This window comes from Cutaneotrichosporon cavernicola, assembly GCF_030864355.1.
Source record: "Cutaneotrichosporon cavernicola HIS019 DNA, chromosome: 1".
Classification (NCBI taxonomy): domain Eukaryota; kingdom Fungi; phylum Basidiomycota; class Tremellomycetes; order Trichosporonales; family Trichosporonaceae; genus Cutaneotrichosporon; species Cutaneotrichosporon cavernicola.
Window position 1 is genome coordinate 2471369 of NC_083393.1, and position 18561 is coordinate 2489929.

General features: G+C 58.9%; 5 protein-coding genes across 5 annotated transcripts; 1 reads left to right on the forward strand and 4 right to left on the reverse strand.

Moving 5' to 3' along the window:
* Positions 1 to 1313: 1313 nt before the first annotated feature.
* On the reverse strand, positions 1314 to 3566 carry LSC2 (uncharacterized protein; the record flags this gene model as incomplete). The annotated part of the gene is made up of 4 exons (XM_060604238.1): positions 1314 to 2292; positions 2883 to 3052; positions 3332 to 3406; positions 3531 to 3566. The coding sequence occupies 4 exons, from the start codon at positions 3564 to 3566 to the stop codon at positions 1314 to 1316; spliced, it is 1260 nt and encodes a 419-aa protein (XP_060453474.1).
* Positions 3567 to 4270: 704 nt separating this feature from the next.
* On the reverse strand, positions 4271 to 6702 carry CcaverHIS019_0109270 (uncharacterized protein; the record flags this gene model as incomplete). The annotated part of the gene is made up of 5 exons (XM_060604239.1): positions 4271 to 4283; positions 4329 to 5306; positions 5349 to 5829; positions 5876 to 5947; positions 6489 to 6702. 5 exons carry the CDS (start codon positions 6700 to 6702, stop codon positions 4271 to 4273), a joined length of 1758 nt encoding a protein of 585 aa, XP_060453475.1.
* A 1378-nt stretch (positions 6703 to 8080) lies between these two features.
* On the reverse strand, positions 8081 to 11939 carry HRK1 (uncharacterized protein; the record flags this gene model as incomplete). Its single annotated transcript, XM_060604240.1, has 3 exons — positions 8081 to 9397; positions 9436 to 10602; positions 11634 to 11939. 3 exons carry the CDS (start codon positions 11937 to 11939, stop codon positions 8081 to 8083), a joined length of 2790 nt encoding a protein of 929 aa, XP_060453476.1.
* A 1144-nt stretch (positions 11940 to 13083) lies between these two features.
* On the reverse strand, positions 13084 to 16185 carry SEC5 (uncharacterized protein; the record flags this gene model as incomplete). The annotated part of the gene is made up of 8 exons (XM_060604241.1): positions 13084 to 13219; positions 13274 to 14959; positions 14995 to 15385; positions 15423 to 15503; positions 15541 to 15738; positions 15870 to 15895; positions 15989 to 16124; positions 16158 to 16185. 8 exons carry the CDS (start codon positions 16183 to 16185, stop codon positions 13084 to 13086), a joined length of 2682 nt encoding a protein of 893 aa, XP_060453477.1.
* A 771-nt stretch (positions 16186 to 16956) lies between these two features.
* Positions 16957 to 18355, forward strand: DGK1 (uncharacterized protein; the record flags this gene model as incomplete). The annotated part of the gene is made up of 3 exons (XM_060604243.1): positions 16957 to 17557; positions 17618 to 17885; positions 17974 to 18355. 3 exons carry the CDS (start codon positions 16957 to 16959, stop codon positions 18353 to 18355), a joined length of 1251 nt encoding a protein of 416 aa, XP_060453478.1.
* Between the last annotated feature and the right edge of the window lie 206 nt (positions 18356 to 18561).

Consider the following 18561-nt stretch of genomic DNA (forward strand, 5'->3'; position numbering starts at 1 on the left):
CCCCCTCATTCCCCCTGAGTTTACCGGGGTCCGGACCATGTTACCATCTACCCCAACCCTATTCTATTTCATCCCATCACTCCCCACTGCCGCCAGTCATACCGAGCAAGACAACAGACAAGTTTCAATCTCCTCACTGCGACTCTGGCCGTGGCCGAAGTCGGCGGCGTCCGAGTTGGGGTCGGCCTAGGAATGTCATCTCCCCCATGTCGTTGCAAAGCCTGGCACAAGTCATACGTACTGCGCGTCGACGTCGACTGATCCACGTACGCCAGAATCACCGGACTGCGCGCAGAATGGGGTGCCACGAGGAAGGGATATTGAAGGCCGGGCCAGGCCGCGTCCTGTTTAATGATCGGTCCCAACCGGAACCCGTTTCGCAGGTGCCTCAGTCGCGTGGCCGTGGCGTGGCCGTGGCGCGTCCGTGGCGCGTTGGCGCGTGGAATAACGAGATGACCAGGACAACTGACACATGACGCATACGAGTGTTACTGAATTTGAACCTGCATGACGTCTCTCCCAACGTAATCAGCCGATCGGCCAGTATGATATGTACGCCACTTGCCGTGGATCGAAACGCAGCGTTATCTATTCCCAGCTAAGCTAATTGCGCCGCTAGGTGCTGTGTACTGGCTGCAGGCTGCGCCCTGCACACTGAGCCCAATCTGTCGCTCACCTTGCACTCGAATTCACATCTCTCTCTCTCATCGTGGCACACACTTTGGCAGACACGTCATCATTGACTGACTCTGACTTGGACGTTGACGTTGAGCCTCGTCGTGAGTCAGTGATGTTCCGTTGTCATTGCCACTATACACTAATGGTTGACATAAGACCATCGGATGACCTGTTGCGCTTCCTCAGCCTCGCCATGACTAGTTCTGATCTCGACACATACTTCACTTACCGGGGCGCCTACTACTATACTCGCAACTCAATGCTAGAGGAGATAATCAATGGTAATGCGGTAAACAAAGTCATCATACAAGAACCGCTGTGGATGTGGACGCTTATGACGCCCGCAGCCGTGCAGAGCTTGAAGAACGGCGAGGAAGCGGGAGACGTCCCCAGTGCGCACCCTTTCGGGAGAGATCACGGTCACACTCATCATTGGTTTTAACACGGGCGTTGCAGATTTGCACTTTCTGGCGTGCCGGCGTACCGGCGTAAGGTGTGTACCCTGCTAGACTCAACCCGAGTTCAACCTGCCGCGACGGTCAATGTCCCCACCACCTCGACTGCCTCTGCCCGATATCAAGCCAGCCCAGTACCAAGCCAATTCTACATCATACAAGACCAGATCTATATACGAATTACAGAGACACGCCGTTGGCGAGCTTGACGGCAGCGTCGGCGGCCTCGTCAAGGATGTCGTAGGAGTAAATGGACAGACCCGACTCCTTGATCATCTTCTTAGCCTCAGCCTCCTTGGTGCCCTGCAGGCGCACAATAAGGGGAATGGTCATCTCGAGGTCCTTGGACGCGTTGATGATGCCCTCGGCAATAATGTCGCAGCGCATGATACCGCCAAAGATGTTGACAAAGATCGACTTGACGTTCTTGGACGACATGATGAGGGTGAACGCGGCCTTGACGGCCTCGGCAGTGGCACCACCACCAACGTCGAGGAAGTTGGCGGGGTCACCACCGTGGAGCTTGAGCACATCCATGGTCGCCATGGCGAGACCGGCACCGTTGACGAGGCAGCCAATGTCACCGTCAAGCTTGATAAAGTTGAGGCCGTACTCGGCAGCCTTGACCTCCTCGGCGTCCTCCTGCGACTTGTCGCGCAGCTCGAAAACGTCGTGCTGACGGAAGTCGGCGTTGTCATCAAAGCCAAACTTGGCGTCCATGCAGAGCACGGTACCGTCCGGGAGCTCGCCGAGGGGGTTGATCTCAATCTGCGTGCTGTCCTTCTCCTTGAAGATCTTGTAGAGCTTGTTGAAGACATCGGCAGCGTTCTCGCGCGAGTGCTCCGCAAAGCCGAGCTTCTCAGCGAGCGCAACGCCGTCCGCCTTGGAGATGCCGTTGTCAAAGTCAAGGTTGGTGGTGATGATAGCGTCGGGGTTCTCGTGCGCAACGTCCTCAATGTTCATGCCGCCCTGGTTCGAGGCGACGAGCACCGGGGCGCCACGAGCACGGTCCAGGAGGAGCGCAGCGTAGTACTCCTTGGCTGGCGGCATCTTCTCGGCGATCATGACGGCGTTGCATGGGCGGCCAATCGCGCCAGTCTGCTTGGTGACGAGGGTCTGGCCGAGCATCTTGCTGGCAAAGTCCTTGGCCTCAGCAGGACTAGAGTCAGCTCATGTGCAAAGTTTGAGAGTGGAGCGCGCCATGGGCAGTCAAAGAGTACAGCGTATAGGAAGCCGGTCGCGCATCGAGCAACGGTCCAGAGCATAGCGCCGGAGTTGCAAAGCTAGCAGGACGACGCCGCGGTTGCAGCTGGCAGAAGCCCGCGGGAGTTGCCTGGCGAGGTCGAACCGGATATCCGGCTTCCCCAGCGCCAGGACCCGCCCACAATCCACGATTCGTAGCGGGGCCCTCCAATTGCCCAATTGCCCAACCAAACAACCAACCGGCGACCAGACAATTTGAGCCGCCGTCCGCCGATCATCCAATCGTATAGCCGGTCACGAGGCAAATGGCGGGCCTACCAGTGCGGTCGGCTTGGCCCCCGCCTCTCCAGCCAGCATCTGAGCGATGACGCAGGTAAGACCAGAAGGTCCGACACGGTGGCAGGCTGGTCTTTGGATCGTCCAGAGAGAGAGAAGACTGCTGGTACGGGAAGGCATCGCCCCCCCCAATCCTCTCGCCGCGCTACACTCCGCTGCCCAGCGTCCTCCTCCAGTTGACGACCTCCTTCAAGCCCGTCATGTACTCACGTATCAGCCATGTGCACACCGCCCTGGAACCCGTTCTTGAAGTGCCCCTTGCCACGGCCGCCAGCAAGCACCTGGGCCTTGACGACGACAGGTCCGCCAAACGCCTTGGCCTCAGCCTCGGCCTCGGCCGGCGTGAAAGCCGGCACACCCTTGGGGGTAGGGACGCCGTACTGCTGTCAGCGGGGTCGGGTTGGGGAGGAGGGGAAAGGGGGGGGGGGGGGGAACCGGGCCCGGAAGGAACCGCATCGGCGGGGTGAGTCCGAGTCCGCCTTCTCGTCTCCGTCAGATAGATGTGAGGACTCGATACAGCACGCTCGCTGCTATCTACCAGTTGCTCGCTCCCGTCACTGGCTTATCGTGGCCGGGCTGGCGCCGCATCGCAAATCGAAACTTCCGGCTACAAGATTTGCGCTAGCCGCCGACGTCTCCTCTTCGCCTTCGCGACTCACCTTGTTGAGCAGCTGCACGCTCTGGTACTCGTGAATGCTGAGGTTACGGCGCTGCACACGGGCAGTCTGTGTGCGCTGGGCCCCGCGTCAGCATTGTGTAACAACAAGACTCTGGCTGTGTCTGGCGAGCCGGGCCGACGGGGGCGGAGATTTCCCCGCGGCATGCCGGCGGCAGTGGTAGTGGGAGTGATCGACTTACGAGGACGGTGCGAGCGGGGGCGAAGGAACGGAGCATGGTGACGAGTGGGGGAGTGGTGGAGAGGAGAGAGATGGAAAGATTGAATGTATGGGAAAGAGAATGTGAAGAGGTTGTGAAGAGGTGGATCCGGTTGGACTGTCAGTGGCCGCGTGTTACCTCACCGATGCTTGTGGGGAGGGGACAGAGGGAAGGGGGGGAGAGCAGAGTGGGCGCTTGCCCCCTGCCTGTAGGGCTAGAAAGTGGTGGACAGTCACCTGGACCAAAAGTACCAAGTTGCCGTTGGTGCCTGGGGTTGCAAAAAGGGACACTGTACAGTGTGCGGTGAGCGGTGAGCCGAACCGCAATCTCCGCCCTTGAATCCCGCTCTGTAGGGTTACAATTCGGCTTTGAAGCCGACCACTCATCCTGGCGGAGACCCGGCGCCGGCAACCCCGCACAACTACACTATGCACCCGCGGAACACAAACCTCTACCCCCAACTTCCTCGGCCCCCATCTGCGCTCAGGCCCCCCACCAGCCGGGCGCCAATCTACATACATAGCCAGGTCAAGCACAACACCACGTGTCCCTCCGTCTACTATGTCACGTCCCAAGTCGAGTTGCATACGTGAATCACATCTCGTCACGTTTCGTCTCGTCTCTAGTCTATGGCTGTGGTGGGTGAACAATGCATGCAATGAATGCGCGACAATCGACCGTCCGACTGTCGTTTCGATACACGAGACAAGTACTGTCCGTTCTTACGTAGTGACGCTGTTTGTCAGCTGGCTCATACTAGTCAACGCAAAGCTAACTCACATGGCAAGAATCTTGAATGGCGCAGGTGGCCCACCCTTCTCCCCGTCAAGCATGCACTCGACGAAATGAGAACCGGCCGCCACACCTTGGTCAATAATCTGCAGTGTCGCAATCGGTTCTTCCGTCTCGACATTGCCACGCAACGTCTTGGCACCGGCTGTGTTGTCATCGACCCAGCACTTGGCAGTCGCCGCAGGCTTGTCCATTGGCATCTGCATAAAGTAGATGCCAACGTCACCCGCGCCAATGCGTAACGGCACGCGGAGACGAGACGTCGGCTGCTCGGCGTACCAGTAGAAGCGGTCCTCCTTGACCGCACTATTGGGTGGGTGGTATGTCACCCAGCCAGAACCGTAGAAGATCGACTCGGGGAGCGGGTTGACTAAGTCTGCCGCCGAAACACAGAACGGCTCGACCTCGCGGAAGTCTGGTGCGTCCTTTGGTAGAGACTTGAGACGCATCGCCGGAACCTGGAGTGCCGGGTGCGATTTGCCTGCAGACTCCAGGTCCTCCTTCTCGGATTGCCCCGACTCTTGGTCAGAGTGGCCAAAGTCGCGGAACGGCATTGGCGCCCCGCCGCCACTCCCCGACTCGCCCTTGTCGGTCAGAGCCGGGGTGTTGAACGAATAGCCGAGCATCGACGCCCAACCTGTGCAAATCTGCGACATGAGGTACGAGATGACGACGTCGGCCATCATGTCGTGCCCAACCTTGTTGATCAGGTGCGAGCCAAAGTAGCTCTCCGAGAGCACACGGTCGGGGTGCTCAAAGTACTGGTCGTACAGGAGGCCCTTGGCACTGATGTGCGGGATGTCGTAGAACTGCGCGACGGCGTTGTGCAGCAGCTCTGGCCCTGCGTACCCGTTCTGGGCCTGCACCTGCGGGCTGAAGTGGCCGAGGATGATGACTGCGGGCTTGTCGTATCGGACAAGGATGGAGCGGACGAGTAACTCAAAATGATTGAGGTAGTCGCGGTCGCTGCGGTCAGCTAACTCCAGACGTTGTGGCAGCTGGACTCACTTGGGATCGCTGGTGTCAAACTCGAGGATAACGAGGTCGGTCTGGTCCGGCAAGTGATGCTTGGAGCAGTATGCGTAGTAGGCCGAGTCGGTACGCTTGACGGCACCATTTGTGAGCTCGTTAGCAGGGTGGGGGAAGACAGAGTTCCACCAGTTGAACAGACGCGCCGGGTAGCATCCTGGAGCGATGGGGTCGTCACCGGCGCCGTGGCACGCCGAAACCGATCCGCCAAGAACCGAGATGGTCACGGGCATGCCGTGCATTGCCTTACGGAGGACCCGCTGGACACGTGCGCCAGTGCCAGCATGCACGCGGGAGCGGAGCAGCTCAAACTGGCCTCGGCGCGCGGCGATGGCGTCATCTGGCCCAAAGACGGGGCAGAACTCGAACGGTGCAGGATCAGAGATCGAGTTGTTGACATAGTCGTGGGGTTTGAGCTCGTTGAACTCTTCGACCGTGGGGTTGGTCGCCGTCTCAGACGCTGCAATCAGCCGCCGCAGCGCGCGAACATGTCGTGCTGTACTCACGGACTATCAGCTTGGTGAGCAGCAGAAAGCCGATGATGATGGTGATGCCGACCCATATGCGCTGCGAGAGACCTGAGGTTAGGACGGCCCGTGTCCGATGGAAAGGGAATTTTGGTCGTCTTAGGAGCGACATTGTGGAGAAAGGAAGAAAGGAAGGTAGATCGCAAGACGTCAAGAAGTTGAATGAGGATGAAAGCAAACGCGAGTTTTGCCACGATGAGGAAACCATGACACAGTTGACAGGGTTGCGCCCTCGTGCAAGCGTGCGCCCCCCGCACCCCCGCACCCCCCCCTCCCTCCCTCCCATGGCCGAGATTTCAAGTTGGGCGGCTCAGTTCCAACGTCTCGACGCTGTGCGCTGTGCGCTGGTCCATCGTCGATCACGCAGACCAAGGTGCGATCCACACGGCCCCCTCCCAAGACAGCGCCGGGGTCACCGCAGTTCCCTTGGCAGCCCTGTGCTCCTTCCTCTTCGAACGCTCGACCGGATCCAACACCAGGGAGGGGTGACATCCTCGTCTCCTCGCTCCATCTCGCCAACCCAATCCTTTCAATTCCCTCCTTACTCTCCACTTGTACCACATCCCACGTCTCCCACCCCGACCAAACTCACCAAGCTTTCCCTTTCGTCTCAATATTGCCGCCCATCGACTCGTCATAGCCGCCCAACCCCCATTCCTCGCCCCGTGTTCGTGCACATGCGCCGCGGCGGCCATACGCCCAGCCTCGCTCCCGAGATCTAGGCGGTCGGTGTAGTGCGCAGCAGGTGTCTCTGGTTCGGGTGGTGACGGAGGAGGTGCCGGCGACGAGCGTGGACGGCGTGACATGAGTGACTGGAGGGGGAGAGAAGAGAAACTGGGCCGGCGCGGCGGGGTGTTTGGTCCGAGCCGTCTATCGGTGGTCGAGGGAGGACGTGATGGCGTTGGTGGAGGTCCGTGAATCAGGTGGTTGAGGAACGGGCGATCTGGGCGTCTATCCTTGAATTCGGCGCCGAGGATAGGAGAGACAGCACGAGTGACAAAGAGAGAGAGAGAGAGAGAGAGAGAAGGAGAGAGAGAGAAGGAGAGAGAGAGAGTGAGAGTGAGAGTATAACAGGTAACAAGAGTTGGAGTTTGCGCGCGTGGCAACTGAATTAATTGTGTGCCTACAAATTGGAGGTCGTACCAACTGTTCGCCCACGTTCAGGGTAAATCGTGTCTTTCATTCCCGCAACCGTTGTATAGCGGAGTCCAGTTGAAAGTTAAACCCCTGACTGATCCCACCCTCTGTCACCCCTTCACCTCTAACCTTGATCCTTGAATCACCTTACCATACACCTCAACAACAGATCTGTCTCTCGCTGTCTCTAGCTGTCTCTAGCTTACTCTAGCTTACTCTGCAACTGTCTCTCACATCATTACATTGCTCCGAGAGCCGAGCAAACAGAGCTGCAGAGCATAATCCAGGCCCTGCAAGCCACAATTGACGTGACGGACAAGCTTTCCATCCAAATCACGAACTCCATTTAGCACCTCCCCTCAGACGCGACCCTGGTCAATCATTCGGGAACCTAACCCTCATGCCCTCACCTGAATCTAAGAGATCTGGAGATCAAGAGATCTGGAGACGTGGAGACCTGGAGAGCTGGAGACCTGGAGGCCTGGAAACCTGGAGATATTTGCTCTAGCTCGGCTTTTTGTTTATTTCTGGGTTAGAACAATACGATACATTACCTTACTTGTAGATCAGTAGACTGCCCATCATCAAAGTTCAAGGTTGTATCACAACGCCGCCGAGGTACAGGCACTGCCGTCTACTTGACGCTCAAAATGCATCATTTCAACTAGACCCAATTCACCAAAGCCCAGCAAGCGCCCAAGGTCGCACCTACATGTGTACATGTGTTAAACGCTCCGCGTTTGTGTTCCGCCTCATTCGACTGTAACAGGCGCAATCAAGTACAATCCACTCGCTTAGCACTGGCATGCAATGGCGTCTGGCCATGTGACGAAAGTTTAAGTACACGCACGCTTCACATCACATTCAGTCGCCTCCATCCACTCCGACACGGCGGCCAAACTCAGCTTCTGGCCACACTCGTTCGCAAAACTCAAGACTACTACATTCCAGATCGACCATGCGACTATACACGCGCTAGCCTAGTACATGTCCAGCAGCGCGGCGCGCAGCGCAACCCGATACAAGGGCGCGCGACCGCGCCTCCGTCTAATGGAAGAGCTTCTTCTTCGGCTTCTCCTCCTGCACGACCTTGATGTGCTGGTGGTTGACGGGCTTGCCAGGGTGGTGAGAGCAGCACTCGATGCTCTGGATCCAGTGGTCACCCTCGTCGTCGTCCTCGTCCACGCCCGTCAGCTCTGCTGGCGGCCGCGACAGGCTGCCGCCACACTCGGCGCGGCCACAAGGGCACATCTGGTCGTCCTGACCCTCGCCAAACATTAGGTCTCCGAGCGTGCAGCGGATCGAAGGCTCTACAGCGAGCATCCGCATGATGGCCGAGCGACTCTCGCGTGGGAGTAGGCGGAAGATGCTCTCGGCACCGCCCGTAGTGTACGTTCTCGTCGAGCTGATGCTCGCGGCGCGCTCGCGTCTCCTCTGCTGCTCCTGCCGCACCTCTTTTGGCGCGCTGGGCGCACCCAGCGTCACGGAGCGGTCGCGTCCACCACCCACGCGTGCCTTTGTCTTCGCCTCCAACGCGTCATCCGGAAACACAGCCTGTTGGGGAAGCGTCTGCTGCCTAGCAGGCATCTGGCGGCCGAACGGCCCTGCCGCGATAGCAGGCAATGAGGCAGTCGAGTCGTGCCGGCGTGGGAAGTACTTGTCCGAGGCGTCCTGCACGGGACTTTCAGTGATGTGTAGGCGGTCAACGCGCGGCGTCTGCGCATCGCCGCTCGAGTCGGAACCCGCCGTCTCCTGCGTGCCGCTGCGGCCAGGGACAACCGTACTTGCGGTAGTCGTCCGGTCAACAAAGGGGAGGGTCGACGAGCCGTCCGCCTTGAGCGTCTCGTGACCAGTTCCACGCTGGTGCGGGCCGTCCAGACCGTTAACCACAGAGGGAGCGGGTGTCTTGACCACCGGCTTCTTGCAGAGATCCGGGTGGGTGTTGACGTAGAGCTTGAAGCTCATGTCCGTCTTGTAGTCGGGAATCTTCCATGGGAAGCGGCGCAGGATCATGCACATGAATATGATGGCAACCGACCACACGTCGGTAAGGCGTGGGTCGTATGTCTCCTTTGTGAGAACCTCAGGCGCAAGGTACGGGTCCGAACCGACAACGCCAGTGGCGGGAATCTGGTGCTTCCCGGGGTAATGGAAGACGGTTGCTGTGCCAAAGTCGATAAGCTTGACAATGTTGCCACTGGTCATGACACAGTTGTCGAGCTTGAGGTCACGGTGCGCGAGACCCATACTGTGGAGGTAGTTGACGCCGTCGATGATCTGGCGGAATACACAGTAGATCTCGGGCCGGTTCATCTTGCCCGACATGACGACAGAGAACAGATCGTATGGTGCGTACTCCATGATCTGCCAGTCAGCTACTGCCTGTCCTGGTAACAACTCACCTCGTAGTAACGACCATGGTCACAGACAATGTCGACCGTCTCGATGACGTTGATGTGGTGGAGCGTGACGCCGACGCAGAACTCGGCAGTGACCTTGCGCAGATACTCCTTCTCAGCTTCACCCTGCCTCCGTGGCCTGAACTCCTTGACAGCGTAGGTCGTGCCGCCTTTGCGCGAGTCCGACTTGATGAGGCGAACCGTGCCGCCTGCGCCCGAACCGAGGACGCGGCCCCACTTGCCGTACATCTTGGTGAGGTGAGCGTGTGTGGCCTCAATAGAAGATGGGTGCGTGAGGGCGATGACGGGGTCGGGTACGCCAGGATAGTCGTTAAGGTTCTTGGGCGTGGCGTGGCCTGGGACCCTTGATGGCGTGTGAGCCCCAGACGGAAGGTGGTGGTCGTCGTGCAAGTGGGGCTTGTCCAGCATTAAGAGAGTCGAGGTGCGGCTCGGCGCCCTTGACGAAGGGCGCGACGACGCTTCCCGCTCCTTCTCGGCGCGCTCCCGCTCCTTCTTCTGCTTCTTCTTGTCCGATTGTCCGAAGAACGAGGCCAGCGACGAGTACGACTTCTCACCATCCTTGTCGCGGTTGTGGTGACGCATGAAGCCGACCAGGTGTGACGAGTGGTGGCCGTAGGAATCCTTGTCCGCCTTGTCACCAGTGGGCTTGCGGTTCTCAGGGGTGCCCTCGCTTGGGGCAGGGGTAGTCGAACCGCTTCCGCCAGATGTGAAGAAGTTACTGCCGCGGAGCTGGGCGCCAGGAGTGGCCGCGCCCGACGGAGAAATGGGAGTTGCAGATCCAGGCGACTGCTCCCCTGTTGTGTGCGCACCACCGAGGTGCGCGCGTTCCTTGTCGGGGTTACCAATGTGGTGGTTGAGGAACCGACGAAGGTCGTGCAGCGGACCAGTATGGTTCTTGGCCTGACGCGGCACGTCACGGGTCGTGGGGGACGAGGGACTCGATGCACCGCTAGTTGCGTAATTACGGTGTTGCTGCGATGGAACCCCACCAGCGGCATTGGACTCCCTCCCCGTAGAGGCTATCGGGCCGGTGCCGGTGGCTGTGCGGACTGCCGTCGCGGCAGCTGTGATCGGCAGGCCAATGGTTGACGGAGCCCTCGAGGGCTGCTCAGAGTCGCACAGCGGTGGCTGAGGTGCAGGGGGGTTCCTCTGTGAAGGGTCAGCGATGCGGTCCGAGCGCAGCCAAGAGAAGAGAGGAGGGCAGCCCACCACCTGGATCTTAAACATTGGGGACGCTGGGGTCGGGGGAGGGGTCGCGAGTTTCTCCCTCACTGCAGCACTGCGTCTAGCCCGCTTGAGCAGAAGCTTGACAGAGACGCCGCGCCGGCGAGAGGGTCGCAGAGGGCCAACGGGCGCCGACGAGCCGATAACCTCGGCCTTGCTGCACCCCGTCGCAGAGCGCGCGTGGAGGATCATTCTGGGATTGGAGAGATGGGGTGAGGTTTTGGATCAACAAGGCCGCTTCTTTGAGCTCGGCTACCTCGGCTCCTCGAGTTCGGCAGGGAGGGGATGTGTGATGACGCGGTGGTGGCTACTGTGGTGCTGGTGCCCGCTACCTCTGGGCCTGCGACCAGCAAAACTAGTTGGTGGAGCGCGGTGTGGCGAAGAGGGCGTTTGGGTATGCGATGCACAACTCGTGCAAAGCACACTCAACAGACAGCAAGCACCATCAACCGGAATGGAGAGTGGGGATGAAGGGAGAGGGGTTGAAAAGGGAAATGGGGAATGAGGATCAAGATGAAGCGAGAGTCGAGCACCAGAGCTCGCCATCGAGCCACCGGGTGATTGTGCAAGCCAGTAAGAACGACGCAGGCAATGAGCCGGGGGCCGAGGACGCCCGCTCCAACCGAAGATGCGGAACGCTTGTGCTCGGATCGACTTGGGGTGGGCACGGCACAGGGGCAACACGGGGCCACCATTTGGGCGCGCGCTCCGAAGCGCACGGTGACTGTTGCATGGGAAGAGGATTCCCCAGTGATTACGCGTTCATGGGTAGAAGGGGATGCGGGGGGCACGGACGTGCTTGGTCACAGACAATGAAGCACGACGCGGGGTGGCGGTGGGCCGTGGGTGTAGAGGGGCCAGAAAGACGACAGTCACAGAAGATAAGAATGCGAGCTCGGGCTCAGGAACAAGATGGCTGCCCGTGATGGCTCCAGCTGCAATCAAGTGACACTTACCTCGTACTGGTCGTGCCAGAGTCCGCCGCGCGAGTCAGATTTGTGCAGACCTTCGCCGCCTGGATAGTCTTTCACGTTGAGGTGCGAGGCCTTTCGGCTGTTCCCGCCGCCGTTGTCCGACATGGGAGTCGCAGCGCCCGACGCATCCGGTGTGTTGCCGTCGATGGGAGTTAGGTGTTCCGGGGACGGGAGTGCGTCGCGGTTGGTGAACAGTTCGAGGCCGCCAGCCGTACGTAAGCTAAGCCGCCGCCCATTCTGGTCGAGGTCAATGCTCTGCAGAGGAATAGCCGGTGTGGATGAGAGCATGGTTGTGGCTGTGGCTGTGATGTGGTGATGCAGATCCGTGGGGAATGTGATGCGGTTGAGATGCGAGTCGACTGTGTTGGCGGCACGGTGGTGTGGGATGGGAACGCGATTGGCTTCACGTCACGACCAATGGCAGAGGAGCGCGGGACGAGCTCTGAGAAGAGGTTATGTTCGAATGACAAGCTGCAGGGTGCAGTTCAAAGTGTCCAAGAAGTGCGTGGTATCGGCGTGGATGGATGTTTTTGCGAAAGAAGATGAAGTGGGCACAAGTTGGTGGATGGGATTGATGGGGTAGTCACGGCGGTACGACAGGTGGAGCCAAAGTGAGGGGTGGTAAGGGAATTGGGGGTTGGAGTTGAGGGGAGTGACCGAGAGGGGAAAGAAGGGAGGATATGATGGGATGGGATCGGGTGGGATGAGGAGGGAGGAGTGGGCAGCGAAGGGCTCCCTTTAGTTGACCAGTTGAACACAATCTAGAGAGTGTAGATCGGAATGATGAATGAAGAGAGTGCAACCAAACTAAACTAGCGATGGAGTCACATCGACTATGGCAGTTGGATGGTGGAGTGTAATGGTGATTAGCAAATCTATAATAAACCCGATGTGGTGGATTAAAAAAAAAACCGACAACTGGCCGATGTTGGGCCATCACTGAACTGACGCAATCAACCTCCCCCTCTCCTCTTTTGCTCCTCCTCTCCAATCTACTAGGACTCGGCACAACAACTTGCACTACGCTCCGCATGAGCACATGCATCCATATAGCTTAGCGCGCATCTTCCGCAGGGCGTGCGTCGCCTTTAGTCAACACAAGAGGGGTGGGAGGGGTGGGCAGGAGGTGCTGTTGTAGGGTGGGATGGGATGTGCTGGGGGTGTCAGGGGGTTGATGAACTGCGTCGTCAGCGCTTCCTTGGCCAGTGGCAGGCAGTGATAGGTGCAGGGCAAGAGGGGGTTGAGTGATCCGAGATTCTACCTCACTACGTCACTACTCACTTAGTCCCTTGATCCCTTTGATCCCTTGATCTCCCCCCCCCCCCCTTTGTCCGTCCGCGGTCACGTATCGGCCGCTACAACTCCTCCAGTCCAAAACGAGTGAGTGGGGTGACGTCGATAAGTTTTTTAACAAGTCGCCTCATCCCTTTCCCTAAATGTTAATGCGCAAAATGCCGGTCTGAATCTCCTGTAACCTGTAGTCATCGGCTTCAGCCTGCACCCCAACTTCGGCCCGGTACCCGGCCATCGCTTTCGGTATACCCGTCTGATACCGCTCCTTTGTCCTGCTCATTGTTATGATACATCGTCCGTGCTCTGCCCTGTCAAATCGCCTTACTTACTTTGACATAGGGCGGAAGCACAGCGTCTCCACCCCAGTTCCCCGACGGCTCTCACTCAGCAGCTTACGCATCGCCTCTAGATCGCGGTCCAGCGACTCGGGCGCCACATGCCGCTGGTACCGCTGCGAGATAATGTCGTACACCTGCTTGAAGACGCCCTTGGCGTGCGGCGTGAAGAACGACGTAACACTCTGATTGAGGAACTCAATCTCGAGTGTAGCCGTTAACATGCCACCAGTGCCAAAACGTCCAACACGCCGGAACGCGTCCAGCGTCGCGTCGCCAACGCGGTCCACCAGGGTCTCCAGGACCCGCTTCACCAGCGTATGCGACGCGTCGGACACCTGCGCATGCGCCTCGACCAGAGACAGCACGACCATGTGCATGTATGGGCGTACTTCCTTGGGCGTGGGGGTGGACGACCAATCGACGGTGCGGATCAACCCCAAGCCGATCAGGTCGACGAGACGTTTTGACCAGCGCGAGACATACTCGTCAAAAACGATCTCGTCTACACGCTCGAGATCCGCGTACAGTGACGACACGTCCGATTCGGACAGCCCGATGTCGTCACACAGCCGCTTGGCTAGTGACGGGACGTAGCTGGCGCCTAGGGAATCGAACGCCGCCAGACCGTCCAGGAGGCTCGTCTCCATCACCTTGTCTTTGTCGGCGGCTGTGAGGACGTGGCCATTGAAATCCTCATTTGGCACTTCGGGTTCTCTGGCCATCCGCAGGATGCCATCGTAGAGCAAGCTCTCCGTCTCGACCACCGAGTCGCGGATCATGAACCGGAACATTTGTGGAACAGGTGGCATGTCCTGGTCGCGCACAGTTCCTGCCGATGCAACGCGCCGGGCAGAGGTGATGATGCGAGTCTGGAAGGTGTCAATGACCTTGAGGTATGGGGCATGCCCGCGTGTGTTCTCGCTCGACTGCCGACTGGAGCTGGCGTCCAACAGGTAGAGTGTCTGGGCGTCCCGCGCCCAGGTCGTCGCAATGACTTCTTCGAGTCTCCACCGCAGCGAGTCGAGCATCGCTTTGGCTCCTTGGCTAGCCTCCTTGCCAACATCGATCGCCGTGAGTTCCAGGACGCAGTCGGCCACGTCGTCAAGAATCTTTTCAGCGTAGTGGCACGCAGCGAGAATCGTGGTCCCGGCCGGCACAAATGCTGGTATCGTCTTGGATGGCTTGGACCGGGCCACTAGTGCGATATCAGACAGGGTGAAGAACTGCGAGATCGTCGACAGGTACGTCTTGAGAATGTCGGACGCCATCTGCCTGCAGGAAGTCGCTGGTCGAGAGGACGCCTTGAAGGTTCCGCTGGCATCCCGCTTGAGGTACTTGCCGTCCATACACGCTCTGGCGATCTTCCAGAAGCCTGGAAGACACCGAACAACGTACTCGCCCAACTGGGAGCACATTGTCTCGATCGCGTTCCAGGCTATCTCGTTCGCTGAGGGATGGAGAACATTGGGCATGTACTCGGGCAGAGCAAGTTGCCTGCGGAGGAGTTCTGTGTATGGGGAGGACGATGAGGGTTCTTCTGCAGCCGCCTTTTGCGCCACCTTGATGGCTTTATGTGCCCGGTCGAGCATGGTCTTCATGTTGTCAAGGATCTGGGATTGCTGGTAGTCGAGGTAGCTCCAGGCAGGTTCGTCTGAGCCCTTGATGTCGATGAGGACTCTGATGTCAGCTATGGCCCCCGGTGGACAACTCACTCCAAGGTCTTCTCCTGCTCCTCAACACTTCTCGTAGGATCTTTGAGCATTCCGTCCAGACGCTTCGACATGTCGACCATGACGCTCTCGACGCTGTCCCACACTTTGTCAAAGACGCGGCGCTGACGAGCGATCTGGTCTGGGGTGCGGGCCGGTACACCGGGGATCAACGCACCCGGCTGTGACCTCGCCGCGTGAAGATGCAGGCCCTTCTTGTAGTCACGCAGGGCTTGGTCATACCTTCCCGCGTTGATAGACTCGAGCAGCTGGCCGGGGAGGTTGAACAGGAACTTTGAGCGGTCGAATACACCGAGCGTTGACCGGAGCTTGGCAGCCTTGACCGAGTTCTCTAGGACAGGGAGGAAGACCTGGTCAGCGCGGTGAGTCGCGACTGTCATCAACTTGGCTGCCTAGAGAAGTAAACTAACGCTTGAAGATCTCGCGCAACTCGCGAGTGCCATGGTCCGTGTCGTCGGCAAGGAACTCTTCCCGCATGTCACGGTACACGACTGTTGTTAATTTCGGATGACAAATGCCACAGCTCACCATCGCTGGTCGCCTTGACTGCGACGAAACGATCAAAGTTGTCCTCGACAAGGATACGGACCGCCTCGGAGCGGGACTCGATCGACTGTTCGAGATGGGAGATGCCGTGGCGAAGGTCCTGATAGGACGCGTCGGGGTGTTGCACCGAGAGGAAGACCTTTGGGTCGAACGTCTTGGAGGCCAAGGATGTCGCAGCGCCTGCTGTCAGAACGGCCTCTGACGTGCAACGAGTGGGAACAGAAGAGCTCGGCCCGCCGCTCCCGTCACCAAACCACCAGCCTTCCTTGCCAGTCATCTTCGACCACTGTCTTCTCGTGCTTCTCACTCACGCGTCCTGAGATCCATTTCGCCAGCACTGTAACGTCAGGGAACTGCTCCGCACGGACCAACCGGCGTCCACGCCGACATCGCAACAACTGTCGACGGCATCGGAGGTACTCCAACTCACGTGCTCAGCCGCCCTCGAAGACCCAGGGGATCCATCTCCTCGCTCGAACCGCCCTCGAGCGTTAGTGGCCCTTGGCCATGGTCGACTTCCTCCCATTTGGAGGGGTTGAGGCTGCCGAGATTGTAAGCCTTCAGCACTGGGGTCAAAACGAATCGCGAATGGGACGCACGGGCTGCCTCGTCGAGAACGTAGCCCATTGTTTGCTGAGCGACGTTTACGTCGTCCGTCGGCTTGAAGCGTAGAGAGGCTGTGACAGGCAAGGAAGGTGAGGAAGGTGTGGTTGTTGGTGAGTAGGAGTGTGGCACAAGGAGATCAGAGGAGAGGGTAGTTGATGTCGTCACGTCACTCTTCACCTGCCAGCCAGAAGTGGAGGACGCGTCTCATTAGCGGAATCAAATGCCACAAAGTTCTTCAGGCACAGAATTGATATGTGGGGAGTGTTACGAGAAAGTGGGCGAGGGGGGCATGAGCGACATTAATGCTATGGTGTGGTGATTGCCGACATGTGACGATTTGGAAAGATGAAAGAGGAGAGAGACGGAGCGAATCACCCGAGGCATGCTATAGAACTACCGACAAAGAGACAGCACTGAGTGGTTTTGGGTTGTAGTAGAATGATGGCGTTAGGAGGACTACAGGACCTCGGGGGCCGATGGTGTAATTGGGTTAATGGATGGTTGTAACATTGCCGCCACTGGGTCACCGTGCGCCGGCGTCCACCCTGGATATCCAAGGAGTACGCGGCCATGCGGCCATAAGGCCACCCAGGCTGATCTTGCTCCTGCGCTGCGGTGGTCTCTCTTCACTCCAAAGATGCAACCACCATAAACCACCATATACCGTGGGCATACTCACCACAAGCTAGAGTTTTGAACTGCCACCAACCTCAACCATCACTACCACATTCATCACCATCAAACTCATCCCCTTTCACCAAAACCAAATCCCGCACTGACGTATCACCGCCAATGGCCGTCGCCGCGTCGCTTCCCCCTTTCCGCTCGCCGTCCCCCGCCTCATCCCTCTCGTCATTTGCGCGCTCGCCGTCCCCGTCGAGCCCCCGCATTCGCGCCAGCGCGTCTCCACCTGCCCATCACTCGCCCCGCGCGATCCGTCGCCCATCGATCGAGCCTAAAGAATACAAGGACACGTTCAGTCTCTACACCATGGACCCCAACAAGAGCCCAAAGCTCAATGGCCACAGTCACGCGAGCACCAATGGCTATTATGACGGCCAGCGCAAACGCGAAGGCTCGGTCAGCTCCATATCTGAAGACGAGGAGGCATTCCGTCGCCGCAACCGCCAGGCGCGTTCGCCTCCTGCTGGCGTCGGCACGCTCCCCACCATCCGCGCAAACGTCGAGGGCACCGCCGACGAGGATCCTCTCCACGCGCCTCCTCCTGCTCCCTCTGCAGGTGCGGCACACGCAACCGTTATTGGCCCGGACGGACAGCCGGTGCTCCGCCGCCGCCGCTCCTCCAGCATCAAGGTCAAACCACCTCCCGGCGTAACGCCTCAAAAGGCTGTCGACTGGGAGATTCCCCGTAAGGCGTTCCACTCGTCGATCGGTGAGTGTCCCACCTGCCCGAGCCCGGAGAGATACACGCTGGCCGTTGCTGACACCTTAGGCTTCTTCACGCTCGTGCTCTACTACCTCGACCCACCGACGGTCCTGCCGCTCATCAAATATCTGACCGTCGCCTGTGCTTTTATCTTTACCGTCGACTTGATCCGCCTCAACTCACCAGCATTTGCCGAAATCTGGGAGATAGTGTGCGGCTTCCTCATGCGCGTCGAGGAACGCAACAAGATTAACGGCGTCGTATGGTATCTTGTTGGCGTCATCTTTGTCCTCTACATGTACCCGCGCGACATTGCCGTTGTGTCCATTCTGACGTGAGTCTCCCGTCCTCGTCGACGCCACCGCCACCGCCAACCGTCATATGTGTGACGTCTCACGATCGAACCGCCGCTGACCTTATAGCCTCTCGTGGTCTGACACGACCGCGTCCACATTGGGTCGTCTGTGGGGCCGTCACACTCCGCCGCTCCCACCGCACTTCCCGGGCATCAAGTTCCTGCCCTTCGCACCGCGCAAGTCGCTCGCCGGCTTCCTCGCTGCGTCCGTGACAGGCTTCCTCATCGGGTACGGCTTCTGGCACAACGGATCGACCGTCTACCACGACTGGCTTATCCTCGACTCGGGTATGCTTGGTCGCATCGGCACCGCGCTCGTTGTCGGCGTCGGTGGTGCCGTCGTTGAGGCCCTAGACCTTGGCGTCGATGACAACCTCACCCTCCCCATCCTCTCAGGCGCCCTCATCTGGGGTTGGTTCGAGAGCACAAACTACCTGCTCCGGCTCTAAGCTCGCACACGAAACGGGCGAGGCCGCGCAAAAGAAAAATTTTCCACACTCTCATCTCCTAATCACCATGCCTAGTTCCCCCATCCCATCCCATCCCATCCCAACCCCCTGCTCCCGAAGCTGGCCACCATAAACATCGACTTGGCTGGCTTGCCCTCCACTCTCTGCGCCGCCTCTAGGCTGGCGCCACGACGCGTCAACCGCGC